At 43.1% G+C, this 24,447-nt stretch overlaps 1 protein-coding gene across 1 annotated transcript in view; it reads left to right on the top strand.

Moving 5' to 3' along the window:
• Positions 1 to 24,447, top strand: part of LOC133570206 (ovochymase-2) — a 72,553-nt gene that overhangs the window by 14,942 nt on the left and 33,164 nt on the right. Inside the window, exons 3-8 of the mRNA XM_061922977.1 lie at positions 5,749 to 5,842; positions 8,807 to 8,947; positions 9,126 to 9,223; positions 11,842 to 11,956; positions 12,061 to 12,270; positions 21,888 to 22,103. Coding sequence (XP_061778961.1) covers positions 5,749 to 5,842; positions 8,807 to 8,947; positions 9,126 to 9,223; positions 11,842 to 11,956; positions 12,061 to 12,270; positions 21,888 to 22,103 — 874 coding nt within the window. The remainder of the gene's footprint in view (positions 1 to 5,748; positions 5,843 to 8,806; positions 8,948 to 9,125; positions 9,224 to 11,841; positions 11,957 to 12,060; positions 12,271 to 21,887; positions 22,104 to 24,447) is intronic.

The raw sequence follows: 24,447 nt of genomic DNA, 5'->3' as shown, positions 1-24,447 counted from the left end.
TTTTACATTGCACAATTTGATGGGTAACTTGCTTTGAAATCATTATTATTAGTAGTTATTTCTATTTTAAAATGGTTTGAATGTTTGATAATATAATTTTAGCATAATTAGACAATATTTAAGTTAACATAATTTGTGATTACACGGAGTACATGTATTTTTTTTCTCCCAAAATATAAGGAAATAATACATTTAGTAAGAGGTTACAGTATGCATTTTACTAGTAGATTTTTTAAAAATTAAAATGTAAAACAAATATGGTAAGTTTCAATAATTTCACCTCAAAAAGTAGTGTATATTACTGTAAATGGAAAAAGAGCACTGCTGTTTTTATGGTTAGAAAAAAAAAAAAAAAAGGCAGCTCAGTTGCCAGAATTTTGCTGGAAAATGTACATGTATTTTTTTTACTGTAAATAAAAAAATAATCATTTTACAGTAAAATTTTGGCACTTGAGCTGCCAGTTTTTTTTATAGTTTTTTTAATTTTTTACCTCAAATCAACAACTGTATATTTTTCAGTGTATTACTGTAAATGCCAAAACGACACCACAGTTTATTACAGTAAAAAAAAGTACAGTTTTTTTCATTTAGAGAAAAATGCTGTAAATTTCACAATTTTACCATGAAATCTATTGCTACTTTTACATAGCACAATTTGATGGGAAGCTTGGTTTGAAATCATTATTATTAGTATTTATTTCTATTTAAAAAAATGCTTTGAATGTTTGGTAATATATTTTTGCATAATAACACAATATTTAAGTTAACATAATTTGCGATTACATGGAGTACTTTTTTTTTTCTCTCTCCCAAAATAGAAAGAAAGAATACATTTAGTAAGAAAAGTTACAGTACTTTATTGATACATATTATTTTCAGGCTTTCGAGTGCCCAATAAAATGAAGTGGCGGGCCACATCTTTGATTGATTGAGACTTTTATTAGTAGATTGCACAGTACAGTACATATTCCGTACAATTGACCACTAAATGGTAATACCCCAATAAGTTTTTCAACTTGTTTAAGTCGCGGTCCACGTTAATCAGTTCATGGTAAACATCGCGAGGTGACGTTCCACGTCCCAAGAGCTAGCTTCTGTAGCCGAGGATCGGACCGCCAAGTGCCCTGCCTTCGGCTACCGCCCAGCTCACATTGCACCCGACCTCTATGGCCCCTGCTATGGGTGGTGAGCCCATTGGAGGGGGGACCCACGTTGCCTCTTCGGGCTGTGCCCGGCCGGGCCCCATGGGGACAGGCCCGGCCACCAGGCGCTCACCATCGTGCCCCAACTCCGGGCCTGGCTCCGGAGGGGGGGCCCCGGTGACCCGCGTCCGGGCGAAGGAAATCTGAGTCTCGGTTCTTGCATTTCCATAGAAGTCTTCGAGCTGCTCTTTGTCTGATCCCTCACCTAGGACCTGTTTGTCTTGGGAGACCCTACCAGGGGGCATGGAAGCCCCCGGACAACATAGCTCCTAGGATCATTGGGACACGCAAACTCCTCTACCACGTTAAGGTGGCAGCTCAGAGAGTACTCGAGGGAGTACTTGAGAGTGCTCCCCCGGGTGATTCCCTCGTTCTACTGGGGGACTTCAACGCTCATATTGGCAACGACAGTGAAACCTGGAGAGGCGTGATTGGGAAGAATGGCCGCCCGGATCTGAACCCAAGTGGTGTTTTGTTATTGGACTTTTGTGCCCGTCACGGATTGTCCATAACGAACACCATGTTCAAGCATAAGGGTGTCCATATGTGCACTTGGCACCAGGACACCCTAGGCCGCAGTTCTATGATCGACTTTGTAGTTGTGTCATCGGATTTGCGGCCTCATGTTTTGGACACTCGGGTGAAGAGAGGGGCGGAGCTTTCTACCGATCACCACCTGGTGGTGAGTTGGCTGCGATGGTGGGGGAGGATGCCGGACAGACCTGGCAGGCCCAAACGCATTGTGAGGGTTTGCTGGGAACGTCTGGCAGAGTCTCCTGTCAGAGAGAGTTTCAATTCCCACCTCCGGAAGAACTTTGAACATGTCACGAGGGAGGTGCTGGACATTGAGTCCGAGTGGACCATGTTCCGCACCTCTATTGTCGAGGCGGCTGATTGGAGCTGTGGCCGCAAGGTAGTTGGTGCCTGTCGTGGCGGTAATCCTAGAACCCGTTGGTGGACACCGGCGGTGAGGGATGCCGTCAAGCTGAAGAAGGAGTCCTATCGGGTTCTTTTGGCTCATGGGACTCCTGAGGCAGCGGACAGGTACCGACAGGCCAAGCGGTGTGCGGCTTCAGCGGTCGCGGAGGCAAAAACTCGGACATGGGAGGAGTTCGGGGAAGCCATGGAAAACGACTTCCGGACGGCTTCGAAGCGATTCTGGACCACCATCCACCGCCTCAGGAAGGGGAAGCAGTGCACTATCAACACCGTGTATGGTGCGGATGGTGTTCTGCTGACCTTGACTGCGGAAGTTGTGGATCGGTGGAGGGAATACTTCGAAGACCTCCTCAATCCCACCAACACGTCTTCCTATGAGGAAGCAGTGCCTGAGGAATCTGTGGTGGGCTCTCCTATTTCTGGGGCTGAGGTTGCTGAGGTAGTTAAAAAGCTCCTCGGTGGCAAGGCCCCGGGGGTGGATGAGATCCGCCCGGAGTTCCTTAAGGCTCTGGATGCTGTAGGGCTGTCTTGGTTGACAAGACTCTGCAGCATCGCGTGGACTTCGGGGGCAGTACCTCTGGATTGGCAGACCGGGGTGGTGGTTCCTCTCTTTAAAAAGGGGAACCGGAGGGTGTGTTCTAACTATCGTGGGATCACACTCCTCAGCCTTCCCGGTAAGGTCTATTCAGGTGTACTGGAGAGGAGGCTACGCCGGATAGTCGAACCTCGGATTCAGGAGGAACAGTGTGGTTTTCGTCCTGGTCGTGGAACTGTGGACCAGCTCTATACTCTCGGCAGGGTCCTTGAGGGTGCATGGGAGTTTGCCCAACCAGTCTACATGTGCTTTGTGGACTTGGAGAAGGCATTCGACCGTGTCCCTCGGGAAGTCCTGTGGGGAGTGCTCAGAGAGTATGGAGTTTCGGACTGTCTGATTGTGGCGGTCCGCTCCCTGTATGATCAGTGTCAGAGCTTGGTTCGCATTGCCGGCAGTAAGTCGGACACGTTTCCGGTGAGGGTTGGACTCCGCCAAGGCTGCCCTTTGTCACCGATTCTGTTCATAACTTTTATGGACAGAATTTCTAGGCGCAGTCAAGGCGTTGAGGGGATCCGGTTTGGTGGCTGCAGGATTAGGTCTCTGCTTTTTGCAGATGATTTGGTCCTGATGGCTTCATCTGGCCAGGATCTTCAGCTCTCACTGGATCGGTTCGCAGCTGAGTGTGAAGCGACTGGGATGAGAATCAGCACCTCCAAGTCCGAGTCCATGGTTCTCGCCCGGAAAAGGGTGGAGTGCCATCTCCGGGTTGGGGAGGAGATCTTGCCCCAAGTGGAGGAGTTCAAGTACCTCGGAGTCTTGTTCACGAGTGAGGGAAGAGTGGATCGTGAGATCGACAGGCGGATTGGTGCGGCGTCTTCAGTAATGCGGACGCTGTATCGATCCGTTGTGGTGAAGAAGGAGCTGAGCCGGAAGGCAAAGCTCTCAATTTACCGGTCGATCTACGTTCCCATCCTCACCTATGGTCATGAGCTTTGGGTTATGACCGAAAGGACAAGATCACGGGTACAAGCGGCCGAAATGAGTTTCCTCCGCCGGGTGGCGGGGCTCTCCCTTAGAGATAGGGTGAGAAGCTCTGTCATCCGGGGGGAGCTCAAAGTAAAGCCGCTGCTCCTCCGCATCGAGAGGAGCCAGATAAGGTGGTTCGGGCATCTGGTCAGGATGCCACCCGAGCGCCTCCCTAAGGAGGTGTTTAGGGCATGTCCGACCGGTAGGAGGCCACGAGGAAGACCCAGGACACGTTGGGAAGACTATGTCTCCCGGCTGGCCTGGGAACGCCTCGGGATCCCCCGGGAGGAGCTGGACGAAGTGGCTGGGGAGAGGGAAGTCTGGGCTTCCCTGCTTAGGCTGCTGCCCCCGCGACCCGACCTCGGATAAGCGGAAGAAGATGGATGGATGGATGGATGGATGGTAAACATCGCAGTTATGTTTGGCCCCTGACAGTGAATACTATTATTACACCATTTTTTTAATGCATTTTACTAGTAGATTTTTTTTAAACCATAATGTAAAAAAAATATGGTAAGTTGCAATAATTTCACTTCAATATTTAGTGTATATTACTGTAAATGGAAAAACCGTACTGCTGTTTTTATGGTTAAAAAAAAAAAAGGCAGCTCAGTTGCCATAATTTTACTGTAAAATTTACATTTATTTTTTTACTGTAAATGAAAAAAACTGCAATTTTACAGTAAAAATTTTGCACCTGAACTGCCATTTAAATTTTTTTATTTTTTTTTTAACCGCAAATCAACAACTGTAGATTTTTCTATGTATTACTGTAAATGGCAAAACGGCACCACTGTTCATTACAGTGAAAAAAAAGTAGTTTTTTTTCATTTAGAGAAAAATGCTGTAAAAACCACAGCAAATTTCACAATTTTACCATGAAATATTTTGCTACTTTTACATTGCACAATTTGATGGATAACTTGCTTTGAAATCATTATTATCAGTATTTATTTCTATTTAAAAAATGCTTTGAAAGTTTGATAATATATTTTTGCATAATTAGACAATATTTAATTGAACATAATTTGTGATTACACGCGGTACGTGTATTTTTTTTTCTCCCAAAATATAAGGAAATAATACATTTAGTAAGATAGGTTTTGCATTTTACTAGTAGATTTTTTAAAAACTAAAATGTAAAAACAAAATATGGTAAGTTGCAATAATTTCACCTCAAAATGTAGTGTATTACTGTAAATGGAAAAACAGTAATGCTGTTTTTATGGTAAAAAAAAAAAAAGGCAGCCCACGTGCCAGAATTTTACTGTACAATTTACATTTATTGTTTTTACTGTAAATATAAAAACTGCAATTTTACAGTAAAAATTTGGCACCTGAGCTGCCATTTAAAAAACTTTTTTTTGTACCACAAATCAACAGCTGTAGATTTTTCTAGGTATTACTGTAAATGCCAAAACGGCACCACAGTTCATTACAGTGGAAAAAAAAGTACCGTTTTTTTAATTTAGAGAAAAATGCTGTACAAAGCACAGTAAATTTCACAATTTTACCATGAAATCTATTGCTACTTTTACATTGCACAATTTGATGGGTAACTTGTTTTGAAATCATTATTATCAGTATTTATTTCTATTTAAAAAATGGTTTGAATGTTTGATAATATATTTTTGCATAATTAGACAATATTTAAGTTAACATATTTTGCGATTGCATGGTGTACATGTTATTTTTTTCTCCCAAAAATCTAAAGAAATAATTCATTTAGTAAGAACAATTACAAGTACTTTATTGATACATATTATTTCCAGGCTTTCCAGGGCCAAATAAAATGGGGCCTTGAGTTTGACACATGTGGTTATAAGTCAATTGCCCTTGAAAAGAGTGTTTTCCTACACCAAGATGCAAGACAGCACGGTGTCAGTGCTGAGTAGAGTTTGTTTACTGATTGTCTAATGTGCGGACAGCTGGGACGGACGCCGCAGACAGATGGCCGCCTCGTCTCCTTCATCCTTTCTAGCGGGAGGAAAACATCCTTGATGCATTGTTGACTCGGTGCCTAACGTCTAACATTTCTACTCTCAGGTGATCGCCCTGAGATGGGAGGAGTTTGCGTTAGAAGACAGCCACCTGTGCACAGCAGACTTCATCACACTGCGAGATTCAGTGGGAGTCATTGGTAATTTGTTTACTCTCCCTGGAAGGCCCAATAAATCAGTTTACCTTCACTAATTAGATTGCATTCACTGGTAATCGACTTATGCTCACCTGGGGTTGCTGGTAAACAAACTCTCATTCAGTGGGAGTTTTTGGTAATCAGTTTAAATCAGGGGTCTGCAACCTGCGGCTCTTTAGCACTGCCCTACTGGCTCCCATACATTTTCAAAAATGTATGAAAATAGAAAAAGATAGGGGGAAAATATATTTTTGTTTTAATATGGTTTCTGTAGGAGGACAACATGACACAATCCTCCCTAATTGTTAGAAATCCCACTGTTTATATTAAACATGATTCTGTGATGAGAGTATTTGGCGAGCGCCGTTTTGTCCTAATTTTGGCGGTCCTTGAACTCACCGCAGTTTGTTTACATGTATAACTTCCTTCAACATGCCAGAGAAATACGTATTTTATGCCACGCCTTCTTTGTCTCATTTTGTCCACCAAAGGTTTTATACTGTGCGTGAATGCACAAAGGTGAGCTTTGTTGATGTTATTGACTTGTGTGGAGTGTTTATCACGCATATTTGGTCATTTGCATGACTGCAAGCTAATCGATGCTAACATGCTATTTAGGCTGGCTTTATGTACATATTGCATCATTATGCCTCACTTGTAGGTGTATTTGAGCTCATTTAATTTCCTATGTCCTCTGTGTATTTAATTTTTATCTGCATTTCTCATGACGTATTATCTGTATGTAATATTGGCTGCATTTCTGATAGTAGTTTGTGTGCCATGTTGATCCAGACCACAGCAAACGTCACCCAGCTTGCATAGATTCTAATAAATTCATTAGAAGAAGACATCCCGCCATTTCCTTTAACTTGGACACACACATCTATACCTTTTGGCCATTCCAAGACAGTCATTTAGAGCAGTGGTCCTCAACCTTTTTGTAGCTGGTTGTTATGGTTTATTTTTATTTATTTTTTATTTTTTTGTCATAAAGAAATACAATCATGTGTGCTTACGGACTGTATCCCTGCAGACTGTATTGATCTACATTGATATATAATGTATATATTGTGTTTTTTATGTTGATTTATATAAATACATTTAAAAAAAATTTATTTTACTTTTTTTTATTTTATTTCTTGTGCGACCCAGGACCCACTGATTTAGAGGAGTTATCGCACCCTCTGAGAAGGGTTACTAAAGTAGGCTAATATAACTACATACCTGCCAACTACTCCGGTTTTCCCGTAATTAGTACGGTTTTCATCAACCTATTCCGGGTTACGGTTGCAGTGATAAAAAATACGGTTTTTCATTAATTAAAAAAAAACTTTTTTTTTAAGTTTTATTCACGAAATCGCGTAACAACAATGACATTCGACCTGCTTACCGTAACTTCCTATCGAGCCATTCCGCGAGGCTATTTATAGCACCGCTGCCAAGCACGAGGCACCTGTTGCCATTGTTTCCAAACGAGCGAACGATCATGGAATCAGCCGGAGAAAAATCGCAAACGAGTCTTAAACCGAAAAGAAAACTGCAGTCATTCCGTGAAGAATATTCAAAAGCCTATCCAGGAATAATTATCCGTTCCAAAAAGGGTGAAAACTACGCGAATTGCACCTTGTGCAGACAAGATTTTTCGATCGGACACGGAGGAATTAGCGATGTAAAAGACCACGTTGGGACAAAAAAACACAAGTCTAATGCCGTTGCTAGCGATACAAGTGGAAAACTTTCAACGTTTTTCGGATTTTAGCCACAAAAAGGTAATGACACCAATGTTATCTATTGGAATTGTTTAGTACTGTTATACTGTTAAAAGTGTTTATACTATTTAAGCTTTCAAGTCCAAGTTGAAGAAATCTTGTTAAATGTTGACAGCATAACTACCAAAATACAGAAGTATGTCCTTAATATTTTTGCAGTGCTATTTCTGTTGAAAAGTTCAAATGATTACATTAGAGATGTGATGTGCCACTTTTCAAGTGTCTGATGGCTTAAATTCATTTTCATTAATTTTTCATATTTTGAATTCTTTTGAAAGGCTTACAAAAAAACTACATTTGAATTGTAATTCCATGCTATTGACAGGACTATTAATTTTAATGAAGTTAGCTTACCATGTTTACAGTATGATAATTGTGATAGAAATGTGAATTTTAGGCACAGAATATTTTTTACAATTGAACAAGGCAGTAGATTATACAAGCTTGGACAGAAAGTTAATAATGACACCAATTTTTTTTTAAATGGAATTGTTTAGTACTGTTTTACCATTTGTTTACTGTAAAAAGTGTTTATACTGTTTATACTTTCAATTAACAAATTGAAGTCTTGTGAAAGGTTGACAGGATAACTGGCATTAACTGTCAAAATAATTTCAAACTATTGAAGTTAGCTTACAGAATAAACATGTCAATCAACCCATATGATTTTTGCTGTAATATTTTTGTTTTGAAAAGTCACTGTGACTGATAGAAAAGTGATGGTTTTAGCAACATTTTAACCTGTCTGAATGCTAATAATCATTTTGCGTCGGGGGGCGAAGCCTGAACCCCCCACCAGGACTTTGTCCTGGACCTACCGAGGCCTGCGGCCCCTGGACCCTGGCTACTAGGTTTTTCTGATTTCAAAAGTTGGCAGGTATGTGACTAATATAGACACTTAAATCATGTGATGTCTTCATTATAACACTTGTATAAGACTTTTAAAGTCATTTTGATAGTAGGCTAATATAACTAATACAGACACGTACATCATGTGTTGACTTCATTATATCACTTATAGAAGGCTTTTAATCTTTTGCGGCTCCAAACCGATTTTTTTTTTTTTTTTTGAGACCAAAATGGCTCTTTCAACATTTTGGGTTGCCGACCCCTGGTTTATATGAACTGGGAATTATTGTTATGGTGGCGTTTGCCGGGGGGGCCGTTGATCAGTTCTCCCAACGTATTTTGTTTGCAGGCAAGTACTGCGGCTACACCAAACCTTTGCCTCTGGTGTCGCTAACAAACCGCCTGACCGTCTACTTTGACACCAACGACAGGAAAACAGACCAGGGGTTCAAGGCTCGTTACGAGGCCGTGTCTCCGGAGCGCGCATCGGGTAAGTCCGTGCAAAAAAAAAAAAAAATGCTCGCTGTATACGCTTGACCTAGAAACTGGAGCGTTGCGAGCTGAAGTCAGCAAGTGGGGACACGGGGAGGTGGCGCATGTGTGTGTGTGTGTGTGTGTGTGTGTGTTTGTATCCCTGGAAGTCAAGTGCTCTCCATCCCTGTTGCCAGAAATAGCCGGAGCTGGTGGCACTCTCCAAGGTGACCAGGGGGATCTGATGACCCCTGGCTTTCCGGAGCAGAACTACCCGAATGGAGCGCTGTACCAGGTACAAAGATAATAATAATAATATAATTTATTTGTGAAAAGCACTTTACATTGAGTAAACAACCTCAAAGTGCTACAGTGTCCATACATCCATCCATCCATCCATCCATCTTCTTCCGCTTATCCGAGGTCGTGTCGCGGGGGCAGCAGCCTAAGCAGGGAAGCCCAGACTTCCCTCTCCCCAGCCACTTCGTCCAGCTCCTCCTGGGGGATCCCGAGGCGTTCCCAGGCCAGCCGGGAGACATAGTCTTCCCAACGTGTCCTGGGTCTTCCCCGCGGCCTCCCACCGGTCGGACGTGCCCTAAACACCTCCCGAGGGAGGCGATCGGGTGGCATCCTGACCAGATGCCCGAACCACCTCATCTGGCTCCTCTCGATGTGGAGGAGCAGCGGCTTTACTTTGAGCTCTCCCCGGATGACAGAGTTTCTCACCCTATCTCTAAGGGAGAGCCCTACCACCCGGCGGAGGAAACTCATTTCGGCCGCTTGTACCCGTGATCTTGTCCTTTTGGTCAAAACCCAAAGCTCATGACCATAGGTGAGGATGGGAACGTAGATCGACCGGTAAATTGAGAGCTTTGCCTTCCGGCTCAGCTCCTTCTTCACCACAACGGATCGATACAGCGTCCGCATTACTGAAGACGCCGCACCGATCCGCCTGTCGATCTCACGATCCACTCTTCCCTCACTCGTGAACAAGACTCCGAGGTACTTGAACTCCTCCACTTGGGGCAGGGTCTCCTCCCCAACCCGGAGATGGCACTCCACCCTTTTCCGGGCGAGAACCATGGACTCGGACTTGGAGGTGCTGATTCTGCTACAGTGTATTTACAAAAATAAAATAAAAAGATAATAAAAATATAAACTAGAACAGCCAAATAGCTAAAACTAGTATGCATGTATCTAAAAAAAGGATTCTGTAAAAAGAAGGGTTTTTAAGCCTTTTTTAAAAGCATCCACAGTCTGTGGTGCCCTCAGGTGGTCAGGGAGAGCGTTCCACAGACTGGGAGCGGCGGAGCAGAAAGCCCGGTCTCCCATTGTTCGTAGCTTTGTCCTCTGAGGTTGGAGGTTAGCCTGTCCGGAGCGGAGGTGTCGTGTGGAGGATTTGGGGGTGAGTAGTTCTTTGAGGTAGAGGGGGGGCATTTCCATGGATAGAGATATACGTTATTTCCATGGTCTCGTTTATCATGTAGCTCCAAATAAACATAGGGCCTGATTTACTAAAGGCTGGCGTGTGCTGAAACACGTGCAAACTTGATAGCACAAAACTGATCTACTAAAAGAGAATATGACGTGCAATCCATTTTGCGTCTCTGTCTTTATTATTATGCAAAACAAATGTTGATCGTCAGAGCGCCCACAATACTGGCAGGAGAAAATGCAAATATAACTGCAATTGGAATACGAACTGAAATGAGATTGGTAGGAACTGAAAATGCTTGAATGTCCAGGGTGAGTGGAGTGTGTGGATGGTGGATCGACACTTTTGGACAATTTGTTGACAAAGTGGTGACCCTCGCCCCATCCTTGTTTGTGAATGACTGAGCATTTCATGGAAACTGCTTTTAAACCCAATCCTGGCACCCACCTGTTCCCAATTAGCCTGTTCACCTGTGGGATGTTCCAAATAAGTGTTTGATGAGCATTCCTCAATTTTCGCAGTCTTTTTTTGCCACTTGTGCCAGCTTTTTTGAATAATGTTGCAGGCATCAAATTCCAAATGAGGTAATACTTGCAAAATACAGCAAAGTTTTCCAGTTCGAGCATTAAATATGTTGTCTTTGCAGTCTATTCGATTGAATATAGGTTGAAAAGGATTTGCAAATCATTGTATACACAACGTGCCGACTTCACTGGTTTTGTGTTTTTTACAATTGATGGAATAATTTGGATCAAATCCAGAACAGCTGCAATGGAAATTCTAAGTAGGGTTTTTTGTTTAAAAGCTGCTTTCTACACTGCAAAAAGTCAGTGTTCAAAAACAAAACTAAAAAATACAAAAATGAGGGGTATTTTATTTGAACTAAGCAAAATTATCTGCCAATAGAACAAGAAAATTTGGCTTGTCAAGACTTTCCAAAACAAGTAAAATTAGCTAACCTCAATGAACCCAAAAATACCTTAAAATAAGTATATCCTCACTAATAAGAAGTGCATTTTTCTTGGTAGAAAAAAAGAGACCTTTTTGCTCAATATGTTGAAAAATATTCTTAAATTAAGTAAATGCTAGTGCCATTATCTTGACATATGATATGCGCTTGGCATCATGATTTTTTTTTTCAGGCTTGAAATAAGAAATGATTACTTTAAAAAAGTAGTTTTATACTTGTGAGTGTTGATGACACAGCTTTGCAACAGTTGATATTCTAGTTTCAAGCATGTTTTACTCAATATAGCTCATCAAATCTCAGCAACAAGCTGTAATATCTTACTGAGATCATTTAGGACCAAAACACTTAAAACAAGTAAAACACTCTAACATAAAATCTGCTTAGTGAGAAGAATTATCTTATCAGACAGAAAATAAGCAAATATCACCCTTAATTGAGATATTTAATCTTACTTAGATTTCAGTTTTTGCAGTGTGGTACAAATGACCTTATGTTTTTGTGTATAAAGTGGAAAATAACCGTGCCAGAAGGCGAGAAGGTTCGACTGACGTTCACTTCATTCGACTTGTTGCCTGAAGTGTGTGGAGACTTCGTCCAGGTCTATGATGGCTCTACGTCGTTGGGTAACCATTTATCAACCAGACTCTCATGAATTCAATATATTCCAAAGGACTTCATGGGGCAAACTTCTTTTTAACCAGTTGTGTGGTTTGTGTGTCCATTGAAGGTAAATTCTGTGGCGGGACCATGCCAAAGCCGGTGGAGTCCAGCAGCAACACGATGATTGTGCGCTTCAAGTCCGACAGCACCGGCCGCTCCAGAGGGTTCACCGCCACATACACAAAGTCCAGCCTCCCTCCTATTGTGGTACCTACCACAATTAAACCCACGACCACATCCAAGCCCACCACCCAGACCCTACCGCCCACCACATCCGGTAAACCAACTTGAAGGAGACTTGTGTTTCCATCCATTTAGATTAGATTAGATTTATTGGTCCCCTTGGGGAAATTCATTGTCACTGCCGTACATTTAAACACTAGACATTACACATCACACACAAAAAAAAAAAAAAAAAAAAAAAAGACATCATACATGACTAACACACATTTACAGGCTTGTCAGACAGGTCGGCCGGGCCTGCTGTTAAGGGCGGCTATAGCTGCAGGGATCAGGCTTTTCCTGAGGCGGGCCCTCCGGAATTTGATTGTTCTGTACCTGCGCCCTGATGGTAGTGGGATGATGTATTGGTGTAGTGGGTGAGTGATATCCTGGACTATTGTTTTTGCCATTCGGGTGATGGACCTGTGGTTTATGTCTGAAATGTTGGGTGTGGGTAGGCCGATGATTTTAGCTGCTATGTTTGTAATGCGTGGTTACAGAAAGCATGGTGAAAAAACATGTGGAACAGTACAGAAGGATGGGTTGAACAATGCTTTGGTAAAGTAATAACAGGAGATGAGGTGCAACGTATAGTCCTTTAAGTTTCCGGATGGCTGACAGTCTTTGTTGACTTCTTTTTTGAATGTCCGTGGTGTGTTGATCAAAGGTGAGTTTATTGTCCAAGGTTATGCCCAGGTATTTAAAAGAGTCAACTGTTTTAACTGTTTGTGTGTTTATGATGATGGGGTTCTGAGGTGAGGGGGGGTTGAACCATATTTCTTTTGTTTTATTGACATTGATTTCCAGATAACTGGCTGTGCATGACTCTGTGAAATGTTTGACTGTGTTATGATAGTCCAGGATGGATTGACTGTTGGAGAGGAGTGCGAGAATGGCTGTGTCATCTGAGTATTTTAAGTATGTTGTGGTGGGTGAGATGCTACGGCAGTCATTGGTGTAGAGTGTGTACAGGAAAGGGCTCAACACACATCCCTGTGGGACCCCGGTGTTGATGGTAAGCATCGGGGATGTGTTTGAGCCCTCCCTTACTGCTTGCAATCGGTCGGTGAGGAAGTTGTGGGTGAGGTGGATCAGCTGAGGGGGGATGTTGAGCTGGTGTAGTTTCCGGATCAGTAGATGCTTCTGTAGGGAGTTGAAGGCGGAGCTAAAGTCCACAAAGAGGATCCTGGCAAAGTTGCCTGGGGAGTCCAGATGCTGGAGGAGGAGATGCAGCAGGCAGGCCACAGCATCCTCTGTGCCCCTCCTGGCCCTGTAGGCAAATTGGAGGGGGTCCAGGTGTGGGGTGACAACTGGAAGGATGTTGTGAAGCAGCAGTTTCTCCAGGCACTTCATAATTATGGATGTGAGGGCTATGGGGCGGTAATGGTTGAGTTCTGTGGGTCTGGATTTTTTCGGTACTGGGATGATGGTTGCAGTTTTCCACAATGTAGGTATTGTTGCAGTCCAGTAGCTTTCACAGAAGAGTGAGTGTAGGATAGGGGAGAGCTCTATGGCACAGTCCCTGATTTTTGATTGCAATGAAATCAACCAGAATAACAACAACCTCTACTATGGTTGTACAATATACCGGTACTAGTATAGTATTGCGGTACTAATGAATCAATAACGATACTGTCAAGTTCAAACACTGATGACATCTATTAAACAAGACAAGAAGCAAAGAATCAAACAGAGACAGAATTAAATTTGGACTCAATTGAGGAGAAACGTGTCAACCTGTAACCTCTTACAGTGTCTTAGCATGCTCTGACGGAAAAGGTTTACGTCTCCTCTTTTATTTGGACACTCCCTGTTTACACAACATCTGCTTCCAAAGGAATGGGGAGTATGTAAACAGTCATTGTTTTCAGTCACATTAACACAAAAGAAAAAGATGCCTCGGGCTTGGGCTGGTCCTGGCTTCAGCCTGGGCAGGTCTTCGATGACAATAGATAACCTCCTCCCGTCTCCCCTCCATCGTACACAATGGAATTTTCCAAGCCTTTGCTTGGTGCAACAAAGACAGCCTCTTGTCTGTTCATTGGGAACTCAAAACGGAAAGTTTTTTTTGATAATTTCATATAATTTTTCTGACAGATACTATGCTCTGTTTGAAAAGTACCGGTTCGCCGTATTTTTATTTTTACAGACATGACGGAGCGTCGTCGTGACATTGCTGGTTTTACGAGCAGAGGAGCATGTTCGGCAGCGGACAATCACAGAGTACTTACACGCAGACACAGTGTGTAGACAGAAAAGGGAAAACGGATGCATTTTGGCCTAAAAACTAAAGATAAAGGTGAAGCTATACCACTGAAACGCCGTTAGGAAGAGGTGCTTTAAGACATGGCTAGCTAGTTCGCGGATAATGTCCATCCGCAGTCGGCAGGGGGATGACACAATATGTTACTGCATATGTCAGCAGACTAATTAGGAGCCTTTGTTTGTTTACTTACTACTAAAAGACAAGTTGTCTAGTTTGTTCGCTATTTTATTTAAGGACAAAATTGTTCTTCGATTGCAATAAGAAGCATATGTTTAATGTACACTAAGATTTTTTGTTAAAATAAAGCCAATAATGACATTTTTTGTGGTCCCCTTTTATTTAGAAAAGTTTCGAAAAGTATCCAAATACATTTTGGTACCGGCACCAAAATATTGGTATCGGGACAACCCTAACCTCTACCAAACAATCCTAAACATGTCTTAAAATTCTAACAATGTTCCCCTTTAATCTAATGAGGTATCAGTAAGTATCAACAGTTGGCCCCAGTGCAAGCAGACTGTAACAAGGAAAACCAATTAATTAATCTGCACCTTTATTCGGTTCGTTACCGAACTTTTAAGGGTTTTTCTTTTGGTCTTCATGGAAGTCGGTTATGTAGATATGTAATTAGCTAACAAACAAAGGAAAAAACTAACAAACACGAATGTTGGAAGGAATGAACTGAATTGTTAACCAACAAATTGGCATAGTGGAGGAACACGTGGGTTACATTGGTGCCGTGACCCGGATGAGAGTATCGAAAGCTAGCCATGTGTACTATGGAAACCCTCACTCCCTGACAACCTCAAGCGCAATGCTGGCTATCGGGTTGATAGCTCGCTAGCAATCACACTCGTCCTTCATGCCGGCGACCCAGGTTTAAGTCCAGAAAGCAGGGCATAAAACATGCGGGTTACAGTGGTGCCGTGACCCGGGTGAGAGGGAGATTTAGGTGGGTGTGGCTGGGCTTATGGGGCTTCACGGTGGCAGAGGGGTTAGTGCATCTGCCTCACAATACGAAGGTCCTGAGTAGTCTTGGGTTCAATCCCGGGCTCGGGATCTTTCTGTGTGGAGTTTGCATTTTCTCCCCGTGACTGCGTGGGTTCCCTCCGGGTACTCCGGCTTCCTCCCACCTCCAAAGTCATGCACCTGGGGATAAGTTGATTGGCAACACTAAATTGGCCCTAGTGTGTGGATGTGAGTGTGAATGTTGTCTGTCTATCTGTGTTGGCCCTGCGATGAGGTGGCGACTTGTCCAGGGTGTACACCGCCTTCCGCCCGATTGTAGCTGAGATAGGCTCCAGCGACCCCAAAGGGAATAAGCGGTAGAAAATGGATGGATGGATGGATGGCTGGGCTTATGTGTACGTTGGTAAACTTCACTCCCTGACAATTTTAGGAGCAGTGCAGGCAAGATTCGATTGCTTAAAAAGAAAGGTAAAAAATGTGCAAAATTTGAAGCGCGATGTAGTGAGGGACAACCACGGTATTAGTATTACCATGGCCAGGGAATTAGTGTTGTATATTTTTTGGTAGTGTCACTCTTCCAGGACAGAGTGATGAGTCATGAGCCAAGAAGACGCCAACGAGAAATCGTCGAACAAAAAGCTTTATTGGTTTTAGCGAGCCTCAGACTGGAACTGCAGCTTCCAGAAGAAAGAGTATGGGCCTGATTACTCTTCTGATGTACTCTCGGACCACTATCTTTAAATACCTTTTATACAAAGACCCCCACTCTTCGTAACTCTGGACAAAGCCCAGTTTGTTGTTTGGCCAGGCAACCTATTTCCTCTGATCGGTTTGAGTCGGGTGACCTCCGACCCCTATCCCTCTACTCCTACCTGTGAGGGCTTCCTACCAGATGTTGCTAATGTTTTTACACTTCCTCCTAAAATCCAACTGCTGCTATCCTTTAAGTTCCCCAATGTCCTGGAGGCAAGTGCCACCACTCTCTGGAGAGCTTGTGATAGCCATCTGCACCCGTAGCTATCTAAGGGCATATTTCCTTAATAGGATAATCCTCAGCCTTCCCGGTAAGGTCTATTCAGGTGTACTGGAGAAGAGGCTACGCCGGATAGTCGAACCTCAGATTCAGGAGGAACAGTGTGGTTTTCGTCCTGGTCGTGGAACTGTGGACCAGCTCTATACTCTCGGCAGGGTCCTTGAGGGTGCATGGGAGTTTGCCCAACCAGTCTACATGTGCTTTGTGGACTTGGAGAAGGCATTCGACCGTGTACCCCGGGAAGTCCTGTGGGGAGTGCTCAGAGAGTATGGGGTAACGGACTGTCTTATTGTGGCAGTTCGCTCCCTGTATAATCAGTGTCAGAGCTTGGTCCGCATTGCCGGCAGTAAGTCGGACACGTTTCCAGTGAGGTTTGGACTCCGCCAAGGCTGCCCTTTGTCACCGATTCTGTTCATAACCTTTATGGACAGAATTTCTAGGCGCAGTCAGGGCGTTGAGGGTATCTGGTTTGGTGGCTGCAGGATTAGGTCTCTGCTATTTGCAGATGATGTGGTCCTGATGGCTTCCTCCGGCCAAGATCTTCAGCTCTCACTGGATCGGTTCGCAGCCGAGTGTGAAGCGACTGGGATGGGAATCAGCACCTCCAAGTCCGAGTCCATGGTTCTCTCCCGGAAAAGGGTGGAGTGCCATCTCTGGGTTGGGGAGGAGATCTTGCCCCAAGTGGAGGAGTTCAAGTACCTCGGAGTCTTGTTCACGAGTGGGGGAAGAGTGGATCGTGAGATCGACAGGCGGATCGGTGCGGCGTCTTCAGTAATGCGGACGCTGTATCGATCCGTTGTGGTGAAGAAGGAGCTGAGCCGGAAGGCAAAGCTCTCGATTTACCGGTCGATCTACGTTCCCATCCTCACCTATGGTCATGAGCTTTGGGTCATGACCGAAAGGACAAGATCACGGGTACAAGCGGCCGAAATGAGTTTCCTCCGCCGAGTGGCGGGGCTCTCCCTTAGAGATAGGGTGAGAAGCTCTGTCATTCGGGAGGAGCTCAAAGTAAAGCCGCTGCTCCTCCACATCGAGAGGAGCCAGATGAGGTGGTTCGGGCATCTGGTCAGGATGCCACCCGAACGCCTCCCTAGGAAGGTGTTTCGGGCACGTCCGACCGGTAGGAGGCCACGGGGAAGACCCAGGACACGCTGGGAAGACTATCTCTCCCGGCTGGCCTGGGAACGCCTCGTGATCCCCCGGGAGGAGCTGGACGAAGTGGCTGGGGAGAGGGAAGTCTGGGCTTCCCTGCTTAAGCTGCTGCCCCCGCGACCCGACCTCGGATAAGCGGAAGAAGATGGATGGATGGATGGATGGATGGATAATCCTCTAAAAGATACTCTGACCAAATACAAATAATGTTAGTTCACAATCATATAAGAAAAAGGTACACGGTATAATTCAACACAATAGGCAGCCCAGTCTTATTAGACGAGTGTTATTTTAGGAATGGCTGAATTTGTGATCCAGCTCGCTTACATTGTGCAGTTGTGCCGAATGATAAGTGTCCATGGAATGTCCCAATCCTCAGCTCTTTGTATGAATGCAGTAGAAACACTTTGCTGGAGCCATTCCAACCCACTTCTCCCCACTTGAGGTTTCACGGTTCACTGCTAAATTAAGGCCATTGGCAGATATGCACTTACCCACCAGTGGCCAATTAAGGCAGACCCTAATGGGCTGCCTCCCATCAATTAGACGACAACGAGGATAAACTCTAGATCACATGTGACAAACCCGCCACTTCATTTTATTTGGCCCTCAAAAGCCTGGAAATAATATGTATCAATAAAGTACTGTAACTTTTCTTACTAAATGTATTATTTCTTTCTATTTTGGGAGAAAAGAAAAAAAGTACTCCATGAACCGTATTTTCCGGACTACAAGGCGCACCTAAAATATTAGTTTTTTCCTCAAAACTCGACAGTGCCCCTCATAACCCAGTGCGCCTAAAGTACGGAATAATTCTGGTTTTGCTTACCGACCTCGAATACATTTTATTTGGTACATGGTGTAATGATAAGTGTGACCAGTAGATGGCAGTCAAACATAAGAAATACATGTGGACTGCAATATGATTGCAATATGACTCAAGTAAACAACACCAACATTTTATATGTTCCATTGAAAATATAGAACATTTCACAGAGCACTCAAAAATCCATCAAAATGTTTTAGTAGGACTTTGGTAAGCTATGAAGCCGCACCGCTTGATGGATTGTACTGTGCTTCAACATAGAAGTATTATTATGGTGTGTGTACCGTATTTTTCGGACTATAAGTCGCAGTTTTTTTCATAGTTTGGCCGGGGGTGCGACTTATACTCAGGAGCGACTTACGTGTTGAAATTATTAACACATTACCGTAAAATGTCAAATGATATCATTTAGCTCATTCACGTAAGAGACTAGATATATAAGATTTCATGGGATTTAGCGATTAGGAGTGACAGATTGTTTGGTAAACGTATAGCATGTTCTATATGTTATAGTTATTTGAATGACTCTTACCATAATATGTTACGTTAACATACCAGTTGGTTATTTATGCCTCATATAACGTACACTTATTCAGCCTGTTGTTCACTATTCTTTATTTATTTTAAATTGCCTTTCAAATGTCTATTCTTGGTGTTGGCTTTTATCAAATACATTTCCCCCAAAAATGCGACTTATATATGTTTTTTTCCTTCTTTATTATGCATTTTCGGCCGGTGCGACTTATACTCCGTAGCGACTTATAGTCCAAAAAATACGGTATAAGGTAAGACATATTATCTGGCGCTTTGTTCCGCAATATTATTCAAAAGCAACTTTTCTTACCTTCTGGTACCTGCTGATGTGTATTTGGGATAATAATAATAATAATAATAATAATACCTGTGATTTATATAGCGCTTTTCTAAGTACTGTTGCGTTCGGACCAGATGTTCCTCCCAGGGAATTTAAGTTGCTGGTCACTCCCAAGTTCTTTTGATGACACATAAGCTGAGTTCAATTTGACCACCAGACAGAATTGGTATTTTGTGATTTATTTTCAAAGCTTTGACAATAATGAGACCAGCCTTGCATAACCCATTCAGATGCGTGGCTCCACCCGGTCTGCTCGAGCATCACCCCCAGACGTTCTGTTCTACCCCCCTCTTCCCCTCCCTCCCTGTTGTCTGCTAGCCCAGCACCGCTCTGTGCCCCTTATCTCAAGAATAAAGTCGCTTTACATGTAGAGTAGGGATCTGCACAAATCCTGAAAAATTGCGCGCGTCCGCCTTTGTAGTCCGTGATGTCACCGTAGTCTTGTTATGGGACGTTCATCCTTCACTGTTACCATTTCTAATACAATATATGCCTACTCAGTGGCCTAGTGGTTAGAGTGTCCGCCCTGAGATCGGTAGGTTGTGAGTTCAAACCCCGGCCGAGTCATACCAAAGACTATAAAAATGGGACCCATTACCTCCCTGCTTGGCACTCAGCATCAAGGGTTGGACTTGGGGGTTAAATCACCAAAAATGATTCCCGGGCGTGGCCAGCGCTGCTGCTTACTGCTCCCCTCACCTCCCAGGGGGTGATCAAGGGTGATGGGTCAAATGCAGAGAATAATTTTGCCACACCTAGTGTGTGTGTGACAATCATTGGTACTTTAACTTTAACTGTATAAAGTAGTGTAAAGTTCTGACTTATATCTGTCAGTAAACTCGCCATGAAAGCACTAAAACATACCGGTGTAGTGAGTTTACATTATTCACCCAAGGAACTTTAGTTATTAGAGAGTTCCGGTCGGACGTTTTTTCACGGGACACATTTTCGGCGTTGTTGTTGCACTAGTGAGCCACGGATGAGGAGATGCTGCTCCGTTATTTATTGAAGTAAAGTCTGAATGTCATTAAAACAGTTAGCTCCATCTTTTGACACTTCTTCCACTCCCGTCCTTGCACGCTACACCGCTACAACAAAGATGACGGGGAGAAGACGCTGCCGAAGGTCCACGTAAATAAGCGCCTTTTATATGATAAAAGATCGAAAATAGACCACTCATCGGCGGGGCGCCCTATGGTCAGGAAAATATGGTAATCGCAAGTGATGTTAACTAAAATAGTGTCTAATGATGCAAAAATATATTATCAAATATTCAAACCATTTTTTAAATAGAAATAAATACTCATCATATTGATTTCAAAGCAAGTTCTATCTATCCATCCAATTTTCTACCGCTTGTCCCTCCTTATCCATCAAATTGTGCAATGTAAAAGCAGCAATAGATTTCATGGTAAAATTGTGAAATTTACTGTGTTTTTGTACAGCATTTTTACTGTAATAAACTGTGGTGTCATTTTGGCATTTACAGTAATACACTGAAAAATCTATAGTTGTTGATTTGCGGTATAAAAAAACAACAAAAAAACTGGCAGCTCAGGTGCCAAAATGTTACTGTAAAATTGCAGTTTTTTTTTTATTTACAGTAAAAAAACAAATGTACATTTTACAGTAAAATGCCAGCAACTGAGCTGCCTTTTTTACCATTACCGCAACACACTTCTTGTCGGGATCCCCAGCAAGAACATCCAGAAGCTGCAATACATACAGAATAGTGCTGCTAGGATCCTGATGAGAGTGCGGAAATATGACCATATCACACCAACTCTCAAATCCCTTCACTGGTTTCCTGTTCCACTCAGGATTGAATTCAAAGTCTCCCTACTAACCCACCAGTGCCTCCATGGAAATGCCCCCCTCTACCTCAAAGAACTACTCACCCCCAAATCCTCCACACGACACCTCCGCTCCGGACAGGCTAACCTCCTCCAACCTCCGAGGACAAAGCTACGAACAATGGGAGTCCGCCGCTCCCAGTCTGTGGAACGCTCTCCCCGACCACCTGAGGGCACCACAGACTGTGGATGCTTTTAAAAAAGGCTTAAAAATCCTTCTTTTTAAAAAAGCCTTTTTTTTTAGATATATGCATACTAGTTTTAGCTATTTGGCTGTTCTAGTTTTTATTTACTTTTTATTATCTTTTTATTTTTTTAATACACTGTAGCACTTTGAGGTTGTTTACTCAATGTAAAGTGCTTTTTACAAATAAAATCTATTATTATTAAAATCTATTATAAAAAAAGAAGTACCGTTTTTCCATTTACAGTAATATGCACTACATTTTGAGGTGAAATTATTGCAATTTACCATATTTTTTTTACATTTTACTTAAAAAAAAAATCTACTAATAAAATGCATGAAGAAAATGGTGTAATAATAGTATTCGCTGTTAGATGCGGCCCTCTGGGGCCAAACATAACTGCCATGTGGCCCTCAGTGAAAACCACCTTGACACCTCTGCTCTAGACTTCCACTGCAAAAATACTACAAAACACACTTTGTTTTTAATCCCACCTCTATTTCTTACCACGCAGACTCGGGCGGCGCGATCACTCTCACTGGCCGTAAGGGAGTGTTCCAGTCTGAGGGCTTTCCCAACCCTTACCCCGCTCATCAGAACATCTCCTGGAGGATAACCGTGCCCAAGGGCTTCCTGGTGAAGCTGCAGATCACCGACATGGCCATCACTGGGGAAACGGGACAATGCAAGGAGGACAAACTTATCGTCTCGGACGCTTACGATACTTTAGGTGAGTCTCTTTGATTGGCATAAGCTCTGGATGCAGAATTTTTACCCAGTTAGTTAGTTGGTTCGGTAGTTAGCAAAATAACTTTTCACCAAACATGTCAGGTTGAAAAACTGATGACATCTATTAAACAAGACAAGAGGCAAAGAATTAAACAGAGACAGAATTCAATTTGTACTCAATTGAGGAGACACGCCTGGGCACACTTGTACTCTTGTACAGTCTCCAGCACGCTCTGCCAAAAGATTGCATGCCTCCTTCTTTTATTTTGGACCCTCCCCGACCACATGGCCACGGCTGTTCCCAAAGGACAAAGGTCGCAAAAAAGTTCACAGAAAAGGTCGTAAACAATTCACAGAAAATGTCAAATGTTCAAAAAGAGTTCGTAAAATAGTTCAAAAAGAGTTCGTCTGGAAATTGGGCAGATCCTGTCATCTTTCCGCTTTGAAGTCCTTGGGCCAGAACAACATCCTTCTGTTGATTACCATACATGAGAGAAAACCGAAAACCCTTCATGCGGCTCTCCCCCTTACACAGTGGACTTTTTCGAGCATTCTTCTTGGTAGGTTTCAAAGACAGCTTTTGTCTTCTTACTTGACAATGTAACACATTGAGTTCTGAGGGGCGGTATAGCTCGGTTGGTAGAGCGGCCGTGCCAGCAACTTGAGGGTTGCTGGTTCGATCCCCGCTTCTGCCATCCTCGTCATTGTCCTTGGGCAAGACAATTTACCCACCTGCTCCCAGTGCCACCCACACTGCTTTAAATGCAACTTAGATATTGGTTTCACAATGTAAAGCGCTTTGAGTCACTTGAGAAAAAGCGCTATATAAATGTAATTCACTTCACAAAGTTTTTTGTGATAATTTAGAAACAATTATTCTAACGCATGTCATCCGTGTGTTTGCGGCCCCGCCTCCACCCATAGACACAAATACAGTGGATGACTGACAAGAGGCTTCACTCCATTTATGTCATTCCGAAATGGGATTAGGAACAAGTGTTTACATTATGAGGGTGATCCAAATCACTGTCTGGATTCGGGGCTATTTTTTTTTACTATTGTGAGGTAAGGCCTTGCCGAGGTCTGCGTTACCCTACAGTCTCCACTGTCTTGCTGCCCTCAGTCTCCTTTTTGATCAAATAAAACCAAGTCCAGTTGGGACTGTGCAGTAGAAAAGCACCATAAAAGTGGACGTTTTCTTTGTATTATCCACAGCTCACTGGACAAACATCTGCACAGCACCTGTGTAGTTTCTTACTGCCCTCAGTGTCCTGTAAGATAATATAAAATCAATTTAAGTCGGTACCCTGCAGTAAAGCGGCACAATTAGTGGTCTTTTGCTTTGTATTATCCATACCTCCATTGACAAAAAACATCTGCACAGCAGCTCTCTCTTTTCTCACTGCCCTCAGTCTCCTCTAGGATAAAATAACACCAATCGTGTCTACAGTAGAAAAGCACTATTATTGGACTTTTTCTTTGTATTATCCACAGCTCACTTGACAAATAACATCTGCACAGCAGCTGTGTAGTTTCTTACTGCCCTCAGTGTCCTGTAAGATAATATAAAATAAATTTAAGTCGGTACTCAGCAGTAAAACGGCACAATTAGGGGACTTTTGCTTTGTATTATCCATACCTCCATTGACAAAAAACATCTGCACAGCAGCTCTCTCTTTTCTCACTGCCCTCAGTCTCCTCTAGGATAAAATAACACCAATCGTGTCTACAGTAGAAAAGCACTATTATTGGACTTTTTCTTTGTATTATCCACAGCTCACTTGACAAATAACATCTGCACAGCAGCTGTCCAGTTTCTTACTGCCCTCAGTCTCCTGTAAGATAACATAAAATCAATTTAAGTCGGTACCCTGCAGTAAAACGGCACAATTAGTGAACTTTTGCTTTGTATGATCCATACCTCCTTTGACAAAAAAAACTCTGCACAGCAGCTCTCTCTTTTTTTCACTGCCCTCAGTCTCCCCCAGGATAAAATAACGCCAATTTGAGTCTGTTGTGCAGTAGAAGAGCACCATTAATGGACTTTGTCTTTGTATTATCAACACCTCACTTGACAAACAACCTCTGCACAGCATCTGTCCACTTTCTTACTGTCCTCAGTCTCCTATAGGGTAAAATAAAACAAATTTGAGTGTATACTGTGCAGTAAAAAAGCACCATTAAGTGGACAATTGCTTTGTATTATCCACACCTCACTCCACAAACATACCTCTGCATAGCAGCTGTCCAGTTTCTCACTGCCCACAGTCTCCTATTGGAAAACATAAAATCAATTTGCATAGGTACTTTGCAGTAAAAAAAAAAAGCACCAATAGTGGACTTTT

Source organism: Nerophis lumbriciformis, linkage group LG27 (genome assembly GCF_033978685.3).
Source record: "Nerophis lumbriciformis linkage group LG27, RoL_Nlum_v2.1, whole genome shotgun sequence".
Taxonomy (NCBI): domain Eukaryota; kingdom Metazoa; phylum Chordata; class Actinopteri; order Syngnathiformes; family Syngnathidae; genus Nerophis; species Nerophis lumbriciformis.
The sequence above is the reverse complement of the archived record's forward strand: the minus strand, read 5'-3'. Positions and strand labels throughout refer to the sequence as shown.